At 36.2% G+C, this 20309-nt stretch overlaps 2 protein-coding genes across 4 annotated transcripts; one reads left to right on the top strand and one right to left on the bottom strand.

The window, feature by feature from the left end:
• Positions 1-161: 161 nt before the first annotated feature.
• On the bottom strand, positions 162-6408 carry LOC130944400 (uncharacterized). Of its 2 annotated transcripts, none has more exons than XM_057872716.1 (6): positions 6072-6408; positions 5154-5224; positions 4931-5035; positions 1175-1245; positions 1005-1067; positions 162-894 (listed from the first exon to the last, which is right to left on the bottom strand). In XM_057872716.1, exons 2-6 carry the CDS (start codon positions 5215-5217, stop codon positions 616-618), a joined length of 582 nt encoding a protein of 193 aa, XP_057728699.1. In that variant the 5' UTR covers positions 5218-5224; positions 6072-6408; the 3' UTR covers positions 162-615. The 2 variants fall into 2 exon arrangements, with proteins under 2 accessions (XP_057728699.1, XP_057728701.1); XM_057872718.1 differs by having other exon boundaries at positions 163-894; positions 5154-5237; positions 6072-6238.
• Positions 6409-6495: 87 nt separating this feature from the next.
• LOC130944399 (uncharacterized) lies at positions 6496-19161 on the top strand. 2 transcript variants are annotated; one of them, XM_057872714.1, is made up of 16 exons: positions 6496-6976; positions 7336-10008; positions 10135-10537; positions 11008-11236; positions 12027-12191; positions 12417-12689; positions 12798-13043; positions 13227-13613; positions 13736-15148; positions 15290-15346; positions 15549-15980; positions 16662-16885; positions 17102-17235; positions 17389-17631; positions 17756-17934; positions 18453-19161. In XM_057872714.1, exons 1-16 carry the CDS (start codon positions 6607-6609, stop codon positions 18567-18569), a joined length of 7545 nt encoding a protein of 2514 aa, XP_057728697.1. In that variant the 5' UTR covers positions 6496-6606; the 3' UTR covers positions 18570-19161. The 2 variants fall into 2 exon arrangements, with proteins under 2 accessions (XP_057728697.1, XP_057728698.1); XM_057872715.1 differs by having other exon boundaries at positions 6775-6976; positions 7356-10008.
• The last annotated feature ends 1148 nt before the right edge of the window (positions 19162-20309 follow it).

Below are 20309 nucleotides of genomic sequence, written 5' to 3'. Positions count from 1 at the left end.
GGTGACTATCTAAGTTTGCAACTTCATACCTATTTGAAACTACTACACTATTCATTTTGTTATCAATTGCTGAATTTAATTTTGATATCAGTGTAAAACAGTTTTGTACTTACATCCAATTATATAACCCGATATCAGCAAAAATAATACTTCTCACATTAACCTTGTAAATGATCATTCAAAAAAACGAAAAATAAACAACTGCGTAAAACGTTTACACTGTCAATACATCAAAATTAAACTCATCACTTGCTATAACTTGTAGTAGAAACACGGCTGTTTTGAAAATTAACAGGTTGCATAAATTAACATATTGCATGGAAAATGGCTCTAAAAGTTAAAAACACTGAAATTTAGCAAGAGCATATCTGCCATTAAGGGCATAAATACATGCATAGCTCATTGAGGAGTTACCACTAAATTAACTCAGATATGGAGGCTGCTATTGTTTGATCTCAAACGTAAGCCAAAATCAAACAATATATTCCTACCCTAGATGTAAAAGATGCATTTTGATTCTTGCTGATATCATCTTAGTAAGTACATACAACAATATACGCCAACTCATGCATCTAGTTCTCATAACCCCTTACCAGTTACCACACACCATCGAGTTCAGGAGAGCTCAACTATCCTTGCTCGTTTTTTGGAATTATGATTTCCCTTTCGTTTTTCATCATCAAGAGATGAAGGCTTTCTACCATCATTTTCAGCATCACCACTTCTGATTCCATCATCCTCGTTATCATCTTCAGCACTGCTTTCATCTGAATCTGTGTCCGTGTCTTTGCCATCAGCGGCCAATGAAATCGCAGGCTGACAACTGGAAATTGCTGATTCAGCAGCAGCCACAGCCTCAGGCGTATTAAGATCCGCAACACCAAGCATCAAATCCTTAAAAAGAAAAAGATTGAGCAAAAAAACCAATGCAATAATCAACTATTTGCAGGTCAGTAGCACGAATCATACATAGAAGATATGACATGGATTGAACAATGAATTACCATTTCAATAACTTTGGATTCATTTCCAGTGAGCTCTTCAATATTGTAACTCTCAGGATGATCCTACAAATTTTCAAAACAAAGCAACAAGAAAATAAATAGGCGAACAAAGGGAGAAAATGGTTGTGAAACAATAAAAATATGGCTTCAATCAGAACTCAAATTTGAACCTTCGCATCAAGTTCCAGCCGCTTATTTGCTTCTGACATCACTCCTAAGAAATCTTTAACCTTCCCTAAAACTGCATCAATACAAAATAAAAAAAAAGGTCATGTTAGGTTAAAAATATTGCAGCTCAATTTTGTGATTCCATCTTAGGGCTATGCTCTACTCAAAGTACTAGTTCAGTGATTACAACTATAATATTCACTTGTACTAAGTATTAACTAGGTAGTTTCATTTGAACACCAAAGTCCGCAGTGAAATATTGTGAAAAAGAAAATCATTATCATGTATATCAACAATAAAAGCATTCAGTTATCTTCTACTGATAACATCAACAACTACTTAATTAAGAACAAGGGACTAACCCCATACTAAAAATGTAGAACAGTAAAACAACAAAACATGTGAACAAGCAGAGAAAATCTAATCAAAAAAATCCCACAGACCAATGAAACAGATTTTGCCATCAAATATTTAGGTTCTTATTTCATTGCCATAACTACAAATATAAGATCACAAATTTTGATTTCCCAGCCTAAACTAGTTCGCTTCTATGTTATAACAATAGCTTGGAATATGCAGACAATCCTTTTGGCATTGCACTTGAAAGCGCCAACTAAGAACACAAATCAAAATAAATTAAGAATAAGACCACATCAAAGTCAGACACTGATATGAAACGAAGGATAAACAAAAAGATAAACACTGAAATTGAATAAAAAGATAAATTGAAATTAAAATAGAAAACAACAGAATAGGTTGAAATTGAATACAAAAGGAATTACGCTACTTTTTATCCAATTTTTTGATGCAACAACAAAAGGATTCTCTCAACTTAACTTGTCAACACTATAATTTGAGAATTGAATCGAAGGGAATCACTCAATCTTCTATCCAATTTTCTGATGCAACAAGAGAGTGACTCACTCGACCTCACTTGTCCATGTCATGGTTTCAAAACCAAAAAAGTGGTTTTTCACACCTCTAATTTCTCAATGACGACTACAATAGTTTAGGAAATATTTACAACCTCATATTAGGTTAAAATAAAGAAAACCCTATGCCCACTGACATAAAACACAATCTACTAACTAAATAAATAAAATTAAAGTACATGAAATTATATTAAACACTCTAATATTTAAAAAATATAAACTAATAACTACTAAATAATACTTAAACTATTCATGACACAAACTTTTGAAGCACGTATCAGACACACTTATGGGCAACAACTCTGGCACTAGCAGAGAATAACTATATCCCTATTGAGATCCAAGTCCAACTGCAATGCTCATTAACTTATTCACAATTATAAAGTATCATGATTCATCTCACTAGCAGGCAATGTAATTGGGGGTTATGAATGCCATATGCATCAGCATGATTGTAAAACTTATAAAAGCATATCATATCATATTGAGTCCAATTAAGCAATCTGAATGAATAATAAAATAGGCTTGAGACACTAGAAGCAAACAAGAGTAATCTGTTGAAATATGAAGAGAGATATCATTGTTAGATAGTGGTTAGTAATTTGGACGGTGCATTTATGGAGAGTAGTTGAGAAGGTACTCTAGATTTATCACTCTCCTCTCTATATATGTTGGCCTTTTTCCTTTTAACGATACATAACAATTCACACAATCAGTAATAATCTCTCTCTCTTGTCTAATTACTCTAATATTTCCAGCTGAGTAACCATGAATCTTAATATAACATCAAAGACATGGTATCCTCCTTGAAAACTGTTACGGCGCTGCTGCCGTCCACCATTGTCAAATCTGACCAAAGACCACACCCTTGGCATCCAGCAATGCCCAACCTCTCCAACCTTGTCAACAGTGTTGCTCTTCGACAAGCCACGTGTTGCCACATTCAACATATCTCTGACAAACAAGTCACCGACTTTACTTCCACTAGTGCCTGAGGGCACATCAACCACTGTATTCTGCTGCCAACTCCTGCAGCTACTGACACCTCAATGCTCACCTCTTTGTGCTATCTTTGCATATGTGTTTATCTCCTTGATCAAGCCGCTAGTCCACTACAGTATCAAACTTGATTTATCCCAAATGGGTGCCATGACTATTTTGAGTATTGATCTCCTGCTTCTAATAGTGCAAGTCTGTGTAACCTCCTCCAGCATCTCCCTATTCTTACTTTTGGTATCTAATCCTCTTGGCACAATGGTGCGTTTGTTTATAGGCACGGAACATTGAAGATACAGAGATACAAATTATGTTTGATAGATAAAACATAGACAGAGACAATGCGTGTAGGGACACTAAATTAGTGTATTTTGCGTCCTTTTTGTCAAGGACACAGAAACACTAACAAGAGACAATTTATTTTTCATTTTTTCTTTCAATATTTCTACCAAATTTTCAAAATTATGTTTTTCGTCATATTTTTCTTCCTAAATTTTTGTATAGAAAAAATAAGAGTAAATTAGACTTTTATATTTTGTTCTAGTTTTATCACCAAACAAAATACAAGAACATTAATCTTTGTGTCTCTGTCCATTGTGTCTTGTTCTCAATGTTCTGTCTTATCTTGTTCTGTTCTCAGAACCAAACGCAGCCAAAGTGATGAATATTGGGTTGTGTTTTCCTTCCAACCTCCCATTGTGAACCATACCAACGGTAATATTGTCATTCACAGTCTTTGCCAGTTATATGCTATTTATGGCCTCTTTGAAAGACGATGACTGCTCAACCAAGTCGCTTTCCTAGGTTCCTTACCTCCTTACTGGCCCAAGCAGTTCTGGATAGTCCCAGCAAGTCACCAACAGTCCCAGCTACCCCTTGCACAACTCCAGAAGTCGCAACAGGCACCTGCACATCTTCAGCAGTTCTTGCTGGCCCTGACATGTTTCCAGCAGATACAGATGGCCTTTCTTTAGTCTTCATATTATATTTTCACAAGTATTATTGTAAAAAGCTTAGAGCTTAGTAACTTTAGCTTGAGGGTGAGTCTTAGAGAAGTAGTTTATCCTTAAATATCTCATAATATCAAATAATATCTTCTATAGGTTATTTATGTTCTAAGCTTGATAAATATTATCTATATGCTCAAGCTTGTGGGGAAGTGATGAAAGGAAAAGGAGAGGGCGAGAGTCAAAACGGAGAGAATGCGAGGATAAGAGTTTGTTAGTTCACAGCTGTCAAATAAACATGATGATAGAGCAAAGTAATAAATTTCAGAGCAATTGACACAGTTAGTAATAATCTTTCTCTCATTTGTCCAGTTACTCTAATATTTCCAGCTGAATAACCAGGAATAACATAATCAAATTCAAAATCTAGAAAAGATAACGCATTCACAATTTCAGAACAATATCATCTGATTCCATACTGCACAATGTTTCAAAAGAAAATTTCTTCTGGTAGAATATGGACTAATCTCAACTACTAATGAAAAGGCCGCATAGATCTACCAATCATTCACTTTTACTCAATTATATGATTTACTAACAATGAGAGATAACTATTATCAAATTATTAAACAATTAAAACTACCAATAATCAAATATTTCATTGAGAACTTTAATTATTTCTACCTTCAATAATAATAGTACTACTATTCAAAACCCAACATGAATAATTAAATACTTAAATAAATAAATACGACAAGAATAATAACAGCCAAGTGTTATTAAACAAAAATGAACTTAATTATTAGCATAGGTCCTACTTCCACCATAAATAAATAAATAAAATTTAAAAATATAAGAACTTGAGATGAATTTGAAACAGTACGTTGGCTTTTGGGAATAGGAGAAGTAAGAGGAGTGCCATTAGGGGGAAGTATCTTAGCTTGAGTGCATTGTTCTCTTTTGCCGTTACAAACAAGAAGTGTGGATTCTGCATAAAAGTGAAAAAAATAAAAAATAAAAAATCAAACTTCAACAATAAGATATCTAAAGCAAAATATATATAAAATAAATAAAAAAGAAAAAAGAAAAGGGAGAAAAAAATAGACCTAAGGATGAGAGGGGTGTGGCCTTGTGCTCCAAGTGAAGAAGCTCCTTGCTCCTTTCTGCCATGGAGACTCTGGCAGTTATGACTTGTGAGGAAAACAAAGGTTCATGGTGAGACAAACACAAAGAGATAAGGAAAAGAGTAAAACCAACATGGTCCCCGCCCCATCCCCCATTTTGCATAACTTCCCAGTCCCCACACTGTACCCTTAACATCAACATCAAACTAAGTGCATATTTTGTTAACCAAGGAAACAGAACAGTATGTAGTTTGTGATTCTCTCCACAATTAGAACACCATGACAATTGTAAAATCAGAATAAAATCAAAATCCAGAATGCATAAGAATGATAAAGAAGCCAAAACAACTTCTGCCTATAACCAATCAACAAAGAAGCCAAAACAACTTCAATTTTTCAAGCTTTTTTCCAACTAAGTGCATATTTGTTAACAAAGGAAACAGAACAGTTTGTGATTCAACCCAAACAAGCTGTTTCAATTACAAGTCCCATTCTCCTTTTTAAGTTTTAATAAACAAACACACGGTTCTCATAGCGTAGAGTTCAATTGACATGCAATCAGAGTCAAAAATCAATCAGAACAAAAACAGAGCAACACTTAAGAGCATGAGCATTGAGCACAAAAAAATGACTTCTGAACAAAACAAACTCAGAGTAGCCATTAAAAATTCAACGAAGAACAAAACATGATTTCTGAACATTGAGGAATGAGGAGTGACCACTGACCAGTGAGCAGTGAGCATTGAGGATTGTTAATATGATTTCTGAACAAAAAAAAAATGAAGAACTACAGCAGTGTGCAGATCTAAAGCTAATCATTCAGTATTTCAATATGATTTCTGAAAAAAATGAAAAAAAACGAAGAAGCTTCGACGAGCAGGACGGACAAGAAGCCATTACCTTCGAGGGACGAGCACGACGGACGACGGCGACGAGCACGACGAGAGACGGCGGGCAAAGCGCGACTGAGCAGCGAGAAGAACGGACGAGGAACCGGGGAACGAGGAGAGGGGCTGGAGCACGACGAACAGACGAAGCTTTTGGGCGCGACGGACGGCGGCGGCGGTGGAGGAGGCTAGGGTTTTTTTTGGGGGAAACAGGAAGAGCTCTGTTCTTTTTGAGGGTGAAGACGTGAAGTGAAGAGAAACTGAGAGTGAAGAGCTGAGGAACAGAGGAAGTGAGAACTGAGAAAGGGGTTGCTAACCCTAATTGAGTGAGTGACGGTGAGAACTGAGGTTTCTCTAAACTAACCCTAATTTTAAGAGGTTTATTTGTCAGTTTAATTATTTTTTAATCAAAATAAAATAACTACATTAGATTCTGAAATTGCAACCCGGTGAGTGATGGTTAAAAACTTTAGATTCTTGAGCTGAAGCATGAGCTGCTTTCAATTTTCAATGTCTAAATTCTTGAATCCATTCCTCTGAACAAAACCATGAATCAAAGAAATTCTTCTTCTATTAATCCCATCGATCACTTGCCACTCCAACTCCACCGATCCGACGTCGTTCCACCGTCACCTTCCCCTTCTTCCGCCATCGATTTCCTCCCCGATTTCGCCGGATACTCATGGATCGCTTACGCTGCTTCCTCTCTCCTTTCCATCACTCACTTCCCTTCTCCTCTCTCTCACAAACAGACTCGCATCGGTTCCATTTTCCGCCAACTCTTCGAGCTCTCCGGCGACCCTTCTTCCTTTGTCTCCGCCGTCTCATGGTGCCCCCGGACCCCTTCCTCCGGTGAACTCGCTGCTTCAGCTCAAAATTGCATCTGGGTCTTTCACCATCGATCTGCTACATCAAAGGGTAACTCAAAGTTCCAAACTTTTTGTCTTTTCAAATGCTGCACCATTAATTAGAACTTCAACGTTTGAATGAGCCTTGCGTTTACCGAGTTTGATTGCTGAATGCTGAATGGGTGAATTTTTACTTCTAATATATATAGCTTTGCGAAATAGTGTTAGCATTTCTACTTCTTTGATTAGCATTGCTGAATGGTTCTGCTATGAGGTAGCTGAAAGTTTGAGACTTCTATTAAGGTTGCATTTGGATAGGGAGATTCCATAGGTGCTACTATCTAATATATAGTAGCTTTGCAAAATAGGATGAGTATTTCTTTGATTAGCTCTTCATATTGAAAACACAATGTTGTCACTCATATTCAGGTTCTTTTTGTTGGAGCCAGAATGCAGTGCTTGTACAACAAACGAAGGTGGAGGCCATCAAATGGACAGAATCAGGGGATGGAATAGTTTCTGGCGGAAGCGAGGTGGTTTTCTGGAAAGAGAGTAATAAGCGTTGGGAAATAGCTTGGAAGTTCAAAGTGGATCAACCTCAAACTCTTGTTTGCACAACCTGGTCTATTGAGGGCCCTTCGGCAACCACGGCACATCATGGTAAAGAACAAGTTGAGGGGTCATTAGCAAATCAGGCAAGCAAATGTGTGTTGGTAATTCAAAACAATGGACAATCTGAATATTCAACAGCCAACCTACGGCATCCTCTACCTGTCGTAATGATTCAGTGGAGACCGTCAAGAAGAAGGCTATCAAACGGATATGAGGGGCATTCAGTTAGGCATGTATTATTGACCTGCTGCTTAGATGGAACTGCAAGGCTATGGAGCGAGATTGATCATGGGAAGGCTAGAAGGAATGCGAAGGATACCAATGATCTAAAGATCACGGAGCGCTCTTTTTGTGTTGTTGGTGTAATTGAGATTAATCAAGCCTTGAATGGAACCCTAGGTTCAAATATATTTGTATCATGGGGAAGAGAAATGGAGGGAATATTTAAAATCGGTGAAGGAGTGAAGCAAGATTTCTCCAAAGAAAGATTCAAGGATGATGTTAGAAATTGTGAATGGCTAATAGGTTTTGGTCCTGGAATGTTGCTAAGCTTTTGGGCTGTCCACTGTCTTGATGACATTTCACCACTTAGATTTCCTCGAATTACATTATGGAGGAAACAGGAATTCCAGGCCAATGACATAGGAAGCACACATAAGTTTGGTTCATCTGATTTTAATAATGCATTACTTCTGCATAAAGTCAGTATATTGAGGAACTGCTTGTCTGGTCCACCTATAGTCTGCTCTCCACTCCAGTTATTACATTGCAATTCTTTAGTTTGGTCATATTTGCGTATTCAAGCAATAGACGATACTGTTGAGACCTCCCTTGATAAAGCCAAAACAGATTACATCTCCAATTTGAGTGGTGGAGTTTTAAACTTAGATGGTCACAGTGGGAAAATTTTAAAGGTTTCAATTCATCCTCATATATGCGAAGTTCAATTTGCTGCTTCTCTTGATAAGAATGGGCTGATTCTTTTTTGGTCACTTTCTAACATTTCAAACTGCATTTTGAAATGTCCAACTTTGGTTCCTTCTTGGGAACTTTGTGGGAAGCTTGTAACTCAAGGCTCATGCTCCAAGTATACAAGTTTGAGGTGGGCACCTTCAGTACTTAATGACAACCTGGTTTTATTTATGGGACATGCCAGGGGGGTTGATTGCTTCATAGTCAATATTTGTCGAACTGAAGAAGAAAATGTAGAATGCCACTACTTATGCACTATTCCTTTTAATGGTCATGGTCCTTTTAAACATGGCCCATCTGATATATTTGCAATTCCTTTGAACTCGACTTGTAATAAAACGTTTCATAATGATAAAATTATGCTATTGGCAATTTGGATAGGGAGATTCCAGGCCCTATCATGGGAAGTTAACTTACACTCATTCGATATGTCAACAAGCTGTTGTGAATGTGGTATTGATGCTAAAATCCCCGATAATGGTGATATTTGGGCATTTGAAAGTACATTTGCTAATAAAAGATATTTCATTGCTGTAAATCCTTGTTCTTCTGAGTATCCAACACCTGATGATCTAGTTACCAGCTTTGCTGTGGTTGATGCAGTCACTCTAAGCCACAGACAGCAGGAGTTAGGCTTTGCAGATGATCTATGTAGTGGTTATCCTGCTTCTATTATGGCCACGGGTTGTTCCAATGGTAGCTTGAAACTTTGGAGAAGTAACTGTGGCAACCGATCAGCTCTGCACTTGCCATGGGAGCTTGTGGGTATGTTTACTGCACATGATGGTCCGGTCAATTATATATGTTTCACTGATTGTGGTCAGAAGATAGCTACTTGCTGCAACAGAAGTGATTCAAATGGCGTCAATACCATTCATATATGGGATGCTGTAAACCTGATCAGTGAAGGGACTTTTATTTTGGAAGACAGGCTAACTTTTGAAAGTAATATTTGTAGTCTAAATTGGTTAACTTTAGGTACTGGTCAGTTGCTGCTTGGAGTTTGCTTGGAAAATGAATTACAAGTTTTTGCGCAGAGGCGTTTTGATGGTATGACTTTGTCAAACTCTGTAAAGTTTCCGAAGATTAATATATGGATTAATATTGCATTTGCTCAGACTTCCCTTCCAATTCGCGATTTCTTGTGGGGTCCCAGAGCTACAGCAGTGGTAGTTCATGAAAATTACTTTAGTATATTCAGTCACTGGTTGTTTCAAGAGGATAGAAAACAAGGGAGTAATTTTCATTTCCGTGATTCCAAGCCAAATGCCGCAAATTGCAAGGGTGAAATATATGAAGACGGACCTACAGTTCTTACCGATTGTGACTCCATGCAGTCCTCCAATATTAATATGAGGGATGATGACCGATCAAGTAGCTTATGTCTGGCCAAGAAGCAATTGAAGTCTGAAATTTGCATGAACATTGGCTTATGGAGCATCTTAGAAGTAGCTGAGACAATTAGTAGGCCTTTGCCTACATATCACCCCAATATTCTCCTCACTAATATAAGTTCAGGTAATGATTGAGTAAGTTGTTTTCTACTTTTCTTTAAAGATGACTCGGCTAAATTACTTAAGTAAACATGTAATTTAGAATTTGAACATATTATGCTTTTGTTATATTATTTGTAATGTTTTTCAGGAAATTGGAAACGTGCTTATGTAGCTGTGAAACATTTTGTTGAATATTTGACTTCTAATAATGATCCTAAAATAAGGTTCGTCTCCAAAAATAAGGGTCTTCCAGAGATGAGTTTGTCATACTATCTAGAAGGAAGCCTGTCAGAAGGTTCCCAAGACAGGAGATTCCAATGGAGTGGAGATATTGCGTCAATCACGTCAACTTCTCACATGGAAAGTAGCATTTCTACCTCAACAAAGTCTGAGCTTAATGGCTTTGTTGAATCCATTGAGAATTTGCCCAAGTTATTGCATTTGACCAATGTAGAGAAGTCAGAGATTCTTGCAATCATTGATTTGCTTGGCGAAGTTAGTAGTCCACACTTGTCTTCTGCATACCAAAGTCTTGATGAACCTGGCAGGAGGTAATCTTCAGATTATTATCAGATCCTTTCGATTACATCTTTTGTTTTTTTTTTTTGTCCTGTTTTGCTCTCATTTTGAAAGATGATAGGTAGAATATTGACTATTGAAATACCCGTGAAGCATTTCTTGCTCAAACTCAATGTATACAAAAAAGAAATACCAAAAATTGCCAGGATAAAACCGAAAATTGTAAGTTTTGTATTAATTCAATCCATGATGGAACATTTTGTAGTGGAGAACAAAGTACAAGATTAAATATAATGTCTTGAATTGAACATTTCTGCCTCTGGATCTCTGCCATAGAACACCCCAGTTTTATTACTATCCAAGACATTTATAGCTTGGTTCGTTTGTATTGTGTTTGAACTTCAAACACCCCAGTTTTATTGTGTTGAATTTTCAATGGCAAAGTATCTGACGTAGGTGATAGTTGTGCAGTTTCTTAATTACTCTATTACTCTATTTATAGGTTCTGGGTTGCGTTGAGGTTTCAGCAACTGTTTTTTCACCGAAAGTTTGCTAGAGCTGCGTCTTTCGAAGAATTGAATGTTAGTTCAAGGTTGTTTGTGTGGGCTTACCACTCTGATTCCCTAGAAAATTTATTTGGTTCTGTCATACCCAGTGAACCATCATGGCAAGAAATCCGTGCTTTGGGTATGGGCTTTTGGTATGCTAGCGTACCTCAATTACGTGCAAGGGTAATGCGGTTTCTTTCTCTATTTTGCACTATTCTCTGTGTGCTATATGCGAAACTAACATGAAAGAAATCTTGAAAATTGTGATCTTCAGTGTTTAGCATTCGAAATGCTATGACTGCATCTCATAGGAAAAAGAAAATTAAATTCCACACTGGTATTTTAGGGTTTTATGCTCATGAAAAAAGAAAAGAAAAAGAAAAAAAGGTGGAAGGAAAATATATCTTAGTTTCTCTTCAAAGTATAGCTATAGCATTATGTTATATTTCAAAATGTTTAGTTGCTCTTTTCTCTTTGATTTTTTACACAATTCCTACTTATTTGATGCATTAATTTTGGAGACTGTTATTTAATTTAATGCATTTATTATTATTATTTGGCTTTGAAATTTATAAAATCCTTTTATTTATTTAATCCATTATTTGAATGGAAATTTGCTATTTTGCAGCTGTGCAGTGTAATAAATTAAACTTGGTCATTTAATTTAAAAAAGTATTATTTTTCTAACCATTTGATTTGATTTCATAATCTTTATTTATTATTTTTTTCTGATAGACGATTTTACAAAGTCAATTTGGATTGTGTTCACTCCTAGAAAGTAAATATATTTACTCATCTTTGTAAAACCAGTATGCGGATGGAGAACTCTCATTTCAATGATTGTTGTTTAATTCTTCCTTTATGTCCTTGTCATCTGTTGATTGTTGCCTTTCAGAAATCAGAATATCTGATTGTTCATGATTATTTTTCCAATTCAAGTAGGTTTGATGCTTTATTTATTCTTAATTTTTAGATGGAGAAATTGGCAAGAGCTCAATATTTGAAAAACAAGAATCCTAGGGATTGTGCATTGCTATATATTGCACTGAACCGAATTCAAGTTTTGGCTGGCCTTTTCAAACTCAGTAAGGATGAGAAAGACAAGCCTTTAGTGGCCTTTCTTTCACGTAATTTTCAGGTATTCTGTTTTGTACAAAAAATTATAGCCCGAATGAAAAATTTTAGTAGTTTATTAATGTGAAAAATCAACTGCGGATCAGACTGGTCGAGTTATGTGCACACAACAATTTGAGTTGTTTTTAATATGGGGTATATTGATGTGTCAGAATTACTCCTTACATACATTGTCTTAGCATGCTTATGGCATTTGTTATTTGAGTAATCATAATCTGTTGATTTACAGGATGAGAAAAATAAAGCTGCTGCTTTGAAAAATGCATATGTGTTGTTGGGAAAGCATCAGGTGGAATTAGCAATCTCGTTTTTTTTGCTCGGAGGTGATCATTCGTCTGCTGTAAATATTTGTGCTAAGAACCTTGGGGATGAACAACTTGCACTAGTTATTTGTCGCCTTGTTGAGGGCCATGGTGGACCATTGGAGCGTCACTTAATAACAAAGTATATACTTCCTTCTGCAATTGAAAAGGGAGACTACTGGCTTGCAAGCCTTCTGGAGGTGCCCAAATACTTGCATTCATTTGTCCATAAAGATTGTTATGCTTTTCCTCTAATGGCTTCTCTCTGTATATGATTCTAACTATAATCTGCTTTCCTTCATTCACAGTGGGAAATGGGTAATTATTATCAATCTTTTCATAGAATGCTAGAGTTTTCAATAACTCTGGTGGCTCAGGAGTCCACTGTCATGTCCAATTGTGGTCCTTTTCTGGATCCAAGTGTTGGTACTTTTTGCCATATGTTAGCAACAAAGAATAGCCTCAGGAATGCTGTCGGGGAGCAAAATTCAGCGATTCTTTTAAGATGGGCTACTTTGATGACAGTTACTTCCCTAAAACGATGTGGCAATGTTGTAAGTTTATTTTACATATTATTCAATTATTTGACTCTTCTAGTCGTACTAAACAAAGTGGATATGCTTGGAAGTACAAGCATATAGTCCAAGTTTATATGTTATTACTTCAATGATTTGTTAAATGTGTTGCAAGCTCTCTTTATCGAACCCGGTTATATTCTCTTGTCTTTCCATTTCAAGATTGAGGCATTGGAATGTTTCTCATCTTCAATGAGCATGCATGGGACGGCAGATCAAGGGAGCAATTTGAATGTCAGCCATAATGTGCTTTCCAGTCCATTAAAGCCTTTGCCAAGAAAATCTTCTAACTGGTTGTCCTCCGATGTGTCTGTTCATCTGGAGTTCCATAAGAAATTGAATTTGGCACTACGCTACTTACTGAAATTGATAAGAGAGCATCCAAGTTGGCTTGAGACTTTCACTGAACCTGTTGGGGAAGCTTCTTATGATGATGAATGTATGATACAATATGAGAAGTCAGTTGAAAGTTTTAAGCAAAAGTTATGCACAGGGATTTCTCTATATGAACGGAGGTTTTCGTTGCCTCCTAGGTCTCTTATCAGTAAGGTATACTGTTCAGCTACTTAAATGGCGCTTCTATCTTTTTCCATTTTTTTTTTGCACATATTCATATTCAGCAATATACTTCCTAGACATAACTCTTATTTAAATTTCCATTTGTTCTGCAGATTTTACTCATTCTATGCCATCATGGATTATTGTACATTGGGTATGATATCGCCGATGGATGCGCTCGAGGAGAACTATCTCAAAAGAAGAGTGATGTGTCTGATGCTTTCAGTTTATATCGCTGTCGGGTTAAACCCTTCTTTAAGACTGTAGAAGAAATCTCCTTTTTCTACTCAAGATTCATTTCTGCCTGCAGCATGGGATATTCTGAACAAAGTTCAACTTCTATTGAGAAAGTTGCATCTACGGAGAGTCGATCTATGTTTTCTGATGCTTCGAAGTCTCACTTTGGAGGTGTTCTGATTTCATTATGGTATTTAAGAGCCATTTTCAAGATCGAATTGCGGTCCATCAGCATAGATCATGTCAAAGAACATCTAGATATCCTTGATTTATTTGAGTACTTTTTACAGTTTTCCTTAGCTTGGCTTCAAAGAAACTCAGGAGCACTTTTATTTATGGTGGAACCATTCTTGACTGCAAATGCTAATGGTTGTAATCATTATGAGGCTGATATGGTGAATCTGAAGAACCGTTTTCCTAAATTTGCAGAGTTGTTGACTCGAAATTCATTCACAACAAATGTACAAAACCTCCAAGTCTCTGAATGTACAGAAGATGGAAAAGTTGATGACACGAAGCATTCAATTCCAGAAGATGAAAGATGGAAGATTCTAGGGATCTGCTTGTGGCGACATATGTCTAGATTTATGATATCTAATTTAAATTTGGTTCTTGATAAACTTGAAGATGGTAACAGTTCAGGTTCTTTCCACAGAAATTTTGCTCATAGGGAGTTCACGCTCTTAAGTGTTGATTCCGATAGCATCAGCTTGCCTGAACAGATTCGATTACTCTCGTTTAGCTTATGTGATTTACTGACAACAACAGTTACCCACATTTCTTCTTACCATGTCAAGCAACTTGCAGAATATTTGTGGCAGAAATTGGAGAATAATTCGAATGTGATGACTCTTGAATGGCTGAAACAATCACATCAATCAGAATCCAGTCAAAAACAAAACCTGGACATCTTGGAACTGGTGAATGGGAAAGATGAATGTTCAGTTCATCAGTTACTGTGGGACCACTGTGCCGATCAAAAATTAATATCAGAATGCTTTGCTCAGGAAAAACTCAATTGGTCAAATTATTTGGATCATGTGCCTACTAAAGGATGGAACGACATGCATATACTTCTGACAGGGCAACATAAAACTGATGACATGCGTGATAAAGAATCTAAACTTGGCGTTCCATTACAAACTCCTGAAGTTCAATCTCCTGTTAAAGGAATGTTCCCAAGTGGCAATGCTTCGACAAGTTCCAACCAGAAAGATATATCTAGTAGGAACATTTCAATTTTCCATAATCCCAGAGAAATGTGCAAGAGAAATGGGGAACTTTTGGAGGTGATTTTCCCTTCTCTTTAATCTTCCACACCCTCTCCCCCCCCCCCCCCCCCCCCCCAAAAAAAAAAAAACAAAAAAAAAACATGGCCACCCATATGTCAATATGTGTATAATAACGACACTGATTCTACATTTGAACAGGCATTGTGTATAAACTCTACTGATCAACAGGAAGCTGCAGTTGCTAGCAACCGGAAGGTTTGTACTGTTCATTCTTTGTTATTCTGAAGCTATGGATGCTTGGTAGTTTCAAATTAGCAAATGTGCTTGGTTATCTTCTTTGACGGCTTTGTTATGAATTTCACTACATTCAGATTGACATTCTAGGAATATTTTAATCCAATAGTCGAAGATGTCTGGAAGATTTATAAATTGGTTTATTTCCTTTCATCTAACTCAGGGTATAGTATTCTTCCGTATGGAAGATGGGATGCCTTCAAGTGATAAGTCATCGGACTTCTTGTGGGCCAAGGCTGATTGGCCACAAGATGGGTGGGCAGGTTCGGAATCTACTCCTGCTCCTACATGTGTTTCGCCTGGTGTTGGTCTTGGCAACAACAAAGGCGCACACCTTGGGCTCGGTGGAGCAACTGTTGGCGTAGGTTCTTCAGTTTGGCCTAGCAAAGACTTTACTGGTGGTGGAGCATTAGGAGTTAAAGGTTTTGCTGGTATTGGTGCCTATGGATTAGGTTGGGGAATTCAACAAGATTTTGAAGATGTTGTTGATCCACCTGCGACTATGGAGAACGTAACTACGAAGGCTTTGTCTAGTCATCCGATGAGACCTTTCTTCTTGGTTGGCTCAAGCAATACACACATTTATTTGTGGGAGGTAAGAAATTATTATCTTGTTAATTGTTATACATACATGATAGATATATCTGTATGCGCTTGTATTTGTATAGAATCAAGTGTAATGATGGCTTTCTCTCTTCTTATCATATGGTATCTTAATGGCATGTTACAATTCTAGCATCATGTACATATATATTCACGCAATTCTTCTGTCACTTGGAAGGAAGCTGTAATGTGAGGCAACAGTTTGTAGGACTAGCCCACTAGATTCTTTCGAAAATAGGGCCCCCTCTTTTAATTATTTTATTTGAAAACTGAAGATAAGAATTGAACTTGTCATTCTATTTAGATTCTTCTAAGTATTAATTAATTGTATGTTTTGCACATGCTACTCATTCGAGCCTCTGGAAATTCCTTTTTTAATGCCTTTAAACCGATGCTTTCTTTGAAGGTAGGTGATGTTCTTGTTTTAAATTTTGGGAAGATAATTGGGTAGGAGATACTTCTCTTAGCTTAATTGTTCCTCGTCTTTGTCATCTTTCCTCTATGTATAATTCCCCCTTCCAGGTGTTATATACTGTACGGGACTCTTCATTTTCTCGGACTTTCAACTTCTTTTGTAATCTAAATAATTCTATCATAAAAATATAAAGTTAATTGGCTTTTTCAGTCAATATTTCAAGTTTATATCTAATGAGGAGCATTATTATGTATACAGTTCAATAAGAACAAAGCTATGGCTACATATGGAGTGCTACCCGCGGCCAATGTCCCTCCACCTTATGCCCTTGCATCAATATCAGCTTTGAAGTTTGATCACTTCGGACATCGGTTCGCTAGTGCTGCATTAGATGGAACTGTCTGTACGTGGCAATTGGAGGTAGGGGGAAGGAGCAATGTTCATCCAACAGAATCATCACTCTGCTTTAGCGGCCATGCGTCGTATGTAGTTTTTTTTTTTCAGTTATATATTTAGTCACTGTTGACTTTAGTTGTGCTTTTACCGTTGATTTAGAATATCTATCAAGCCAATTACATAGTGAGTTTAGGTTTTGATTAATGTGTATGGTGGAATTCAACAAGTTTGAATATTTTGCTCATCGTTTGTTTCTCGATTACTCTTCATAATTGCAAAAACTATTCTATATTTGATTTCAGGGATGTCGCCTACTTGTCTTCAAGTGGATCAATTATAGCTGTAGCTGGGTATAGCTCTAATGCTGTTAATGTGGTTATATGGGACACTTTAGCTCCACCAACAACTTCCCGTGCTTCGATTCTATGTCATGAAGGTCTTACCCTAAATAATATGTACTTGTGAATGTTCATACATAAATTTTGTGAAGGATGAATAAATTCTAAGGTTTATATGATGTTTTTCCTTAAAAACGATGGTTTGTTCCTCATATTTTCATGTTACTAACCTAGTCTTTTGTGTTATGTAGGTGGTGCGCACTCCCTTTCTGTTTTCGATAGCCATGTAGGCGGTGGTTCTGTTTCCCCAATTATCGTGACTGGTGGTAAAGGTGGTGATGTTGGTCTCCACGACTTCCGCTATATAGCGACTGGAAAGACAAAAAGGCACAGGCATATTGATACTATGGGGCATAGCCCTACTGTGTCTTCGACTCATGATAAGGACCAGAAAACAGATGGTATGCTTTGGTATATTCCAAAGGCTCACTCAGGTAAAGATAAAGTTTATTTTTCACTCTCAGCTTGGTTTATTCTTTATAGGGCTGTTTCTTATTAAATTTTATGATCATAGGGACTGTTACAAAAGTCGTTTCTTATTAAATTTTATGATCATAGGGACTGTTACAAAAGTCGTTACCATCCCGAATACAAGTTTGTTTCTAACTGGAGGCACAGATGGATATGTCAAACTCTGGGATGCTCAGAACACAAAGTTAGTACATCATTGGTCAAGGATACATGATAAGCACACCTTCGTGCAGCCGAGTTCCCGTGGATTTGGTGGTGTTGTTCGGGTAATTTGTTTACATTTACATGTTAAAAATATGAATAAAACTATAGTCTTGTCCCTTGCCATTTTTTTACTGGACAAGTTTGTTTTGGCGCGCCTTATTGTGGGCTTGGCAATGATTTTCATAGCATGATTATATTTATAAAAAAGGGCAGCCCGGCACACAAGCATCCCGCGTTAACGCAGGTCCAGGAAAGGACCGCTCCCAAAGGGTGTCATATACGCAACCTAACCTGATAATTACATCAGTAGATGTTTCCACAGCTTGAACCCGTGACCTTGAGATCACACGGAGACAATTCAACCGTTGCTCCAATGGTTCCCTTCATGATTATATTTATATTGTGTTAAAACAAGTGTTAAGAGCATTCTAACATCCTCATTTTAACTCTCGGATCTTTTTCTTAACAAGAATAGTCTTTAGTTAATTTGCTTTGTAACAATATGTTAGTTTTAGGGAACTAGTAATTCATTGGAGACCTAAAAGTTCGTGCATTAAACTGATAGCTTGAAAAATCACAGGCTGCTGTTACGGATATACAAGTTGTTTCGCAAGGTTTCCTCTCGTGTGGTGGGGATGGAACTGTGAAGTTGCTACGGCTCAGCGGTCACCTTGATAGCCATGGAGTCAAACTATGATGTTTGATGATCTACTCTCATTCAAGCATAACTTGCTGCAAAACTGCAAAGGTTTTCATGAAATGAGTGGTTGCGATTGATTTCCGGATTGTTGAAGCAGCCATCGATTTTGAACAGGATAGTTCATCGCTACATCCGCGTCCACGTCCACGTGTTGAAAAGGTCAGCATAACTTCATCTGCATCCAGAAATAACAGTCCTTTTGTCTTTTTTAATCACCTTTTGAGATGGTTATTGTTCTGTGTGGGTTCAATTTTCTATTAGGTTCCATTTGCAGGGTGCTTGATTTTGAGAAGTGCAATTAGTGTAAAGTTGTGTTAAATAAATCATAGAAAAATTTTATTCATATACTCAAATGCAAATGTGATCAGAGATGAGAAAGACATGCTTGCATGTCTAGTTAGAGTAGGAATTTAATTTTGCTTATTAATATTAATGGTCAGTTTTATTCAATCATATATTATATTAGTAAATTGAAATTGAGATGTATGTAAGTTAATTGCGTAAAATTAAGATTTAATGCATTCTCCTGTAGTATACAGCTTATAGGTGTTAAGGTGTATAGTACCTCATTATAAAGAGGGATAAGAATCAGAGATGCATATAAAAATTAAAAGGTCAACATTGTACCAAATGCAATCATATATTTATATCTTGAAAATTGCAAAAATGCATAGGGAAATAGGTTGCCAAGTGTACTTTGTGAATTGTATTTTATTCATGATAATAAGGGTTCAATTATGATACAAAATTACTGGGTTAACAATCTCGCTACCGCTACTAGGGTGGCAACGGGAGGGTGACAACGGGCGGGCGGCGACGGGTTTTTGCTCTATTTAACCCCACTTCGTCCTATAATAATCCGTATGGAATCCATTTCGTAAAAAGTTGAATTTTAATCCGCTCTCATTGGTACCCGTTCCGCTCTTATAATATTAGAATTTAATAAATAAAATTAAATTTCAAAATTTATATAACCATCATCACATATATAATACATAATATATATTAAAGTAAAAATTTAAATATGATATAATATTAATTATTTTATATATATATATATAATATCGGGACGGATATTATTTAAATTTGGTCTCGTCCCGTCCCGCCCCGAACGAGTAAGGATGAGATAGGTATTTGCAGGTTCAGGTGGTTTGCCATCCCTAACCGCTACATATAAACTTTTTATAATAAATATTATTTTTATACTAGTATTTTTTTAAAATTATATAAGGATTTTTTTGTTTATTAATTCAAAAATAATTTAAATATGTAATTAATTAGTAATAATCGAATTTTCATGCCGGTTTAGAAGTATTTAACGTATGAATAATATTTTTCGTGTTAATTATACATTTTATAGAAAAATTGTATTTATTATTAATTTTTTTTTTTGGTATCTTATAATTTATCATAGAATTTCATAAACTGCCTAACCAAGATAAAAATGTTATCATTGAGAAAAAAATTGTCAAATAATATCTTAAATGGTAAATGCACCTATCGTAAAGCATATGCTTTGTGACAATGTATTCTGATCCAGATTTTTAATTTTTATCATTTTTTACAAAATACAAATTTAACAACTTACTTCTCAAACAAAAAATGTAATTAGTAGTGTTTATTGAAAATAATTGACATATCAATTCCAACCATTGTACAATTAAATTATACATAAGTATTTGAGCATATAGTTAATGACATTATGTATCATATAAAATGATTTTTTTTTTTTTTGAA

Source organism: Arachis stenosperma, chromosome 8 (genome assembly GCF_014773155.1).
Source record: "Arachis stenosperma cultivar V10309 chromosome 8, arast.V10309.gnm1.PFL2, whole genome shotgun sequence".
NCBI classification, from domain to species: domain Eukaryota; kingdom Viridiplantae; phylum Streptophyta; class Magnoliopsida; order Fabales; family Fabaceae; genus Arachis; species Arachis stenosperma.
The sequence above is the reverse complement of the archived record's forward strand: the minus strand, read 5'-3'. Positions and strand labels throughout refer to the sequence as shown.

What these genes read in the sequence shown, in the direction of transcription:
- LOC130944400 (XM_057872716.1), bottom strand. Translation starts at nt 5,217, where the DNA reads ATGGCAGAAAGGAGCAAGGAGCTTCTTCACTTGGAGCACAAGGCCACA. An exon ending in CACACCCCTCTCATCCTTAG is followed by an intron (nt 5,036 to 5,153) that starts GTCTATTTTTTT and finishes ACTTTTATGCAG; the next exon opens with AATCCACACTTCTTGTTTGT. An exon ending in GGCTGGAACTTGATGCGAAG is followed by an intron (nt 1,068 to 1,174) that starts GTTCAAATTTGA and finishes GAAAATTTGTAG; the next exon opens with GATCATCCTGAGAGTTACAA.
- LOC130944399 (XM_057872714.1), top strand. Translation starts at nt 6,607, where the DNA reads ATGAATCAAAGAAATTCTTCTTCTATTAATCCCATCGATCACTTGCCA. An exon ending in TAAAACGATGTGGCAATGTT is followed by an intron (nt 13,044 to 13,226) that starts GTAAGTTTATTT and finishes TTCCATTTCAAG; the next exon opens with ATTGAGGCATTGGAATGTTT. An exon ending in TTCGATTCTATGTCATGAAG is followed by an intron (nt 17,236 to 17,388) that starts GTCTTACCCTAA and finishes TGTGTTATGTAG; the next exon opens with GTGGTGCGCACTCCCTTTCT.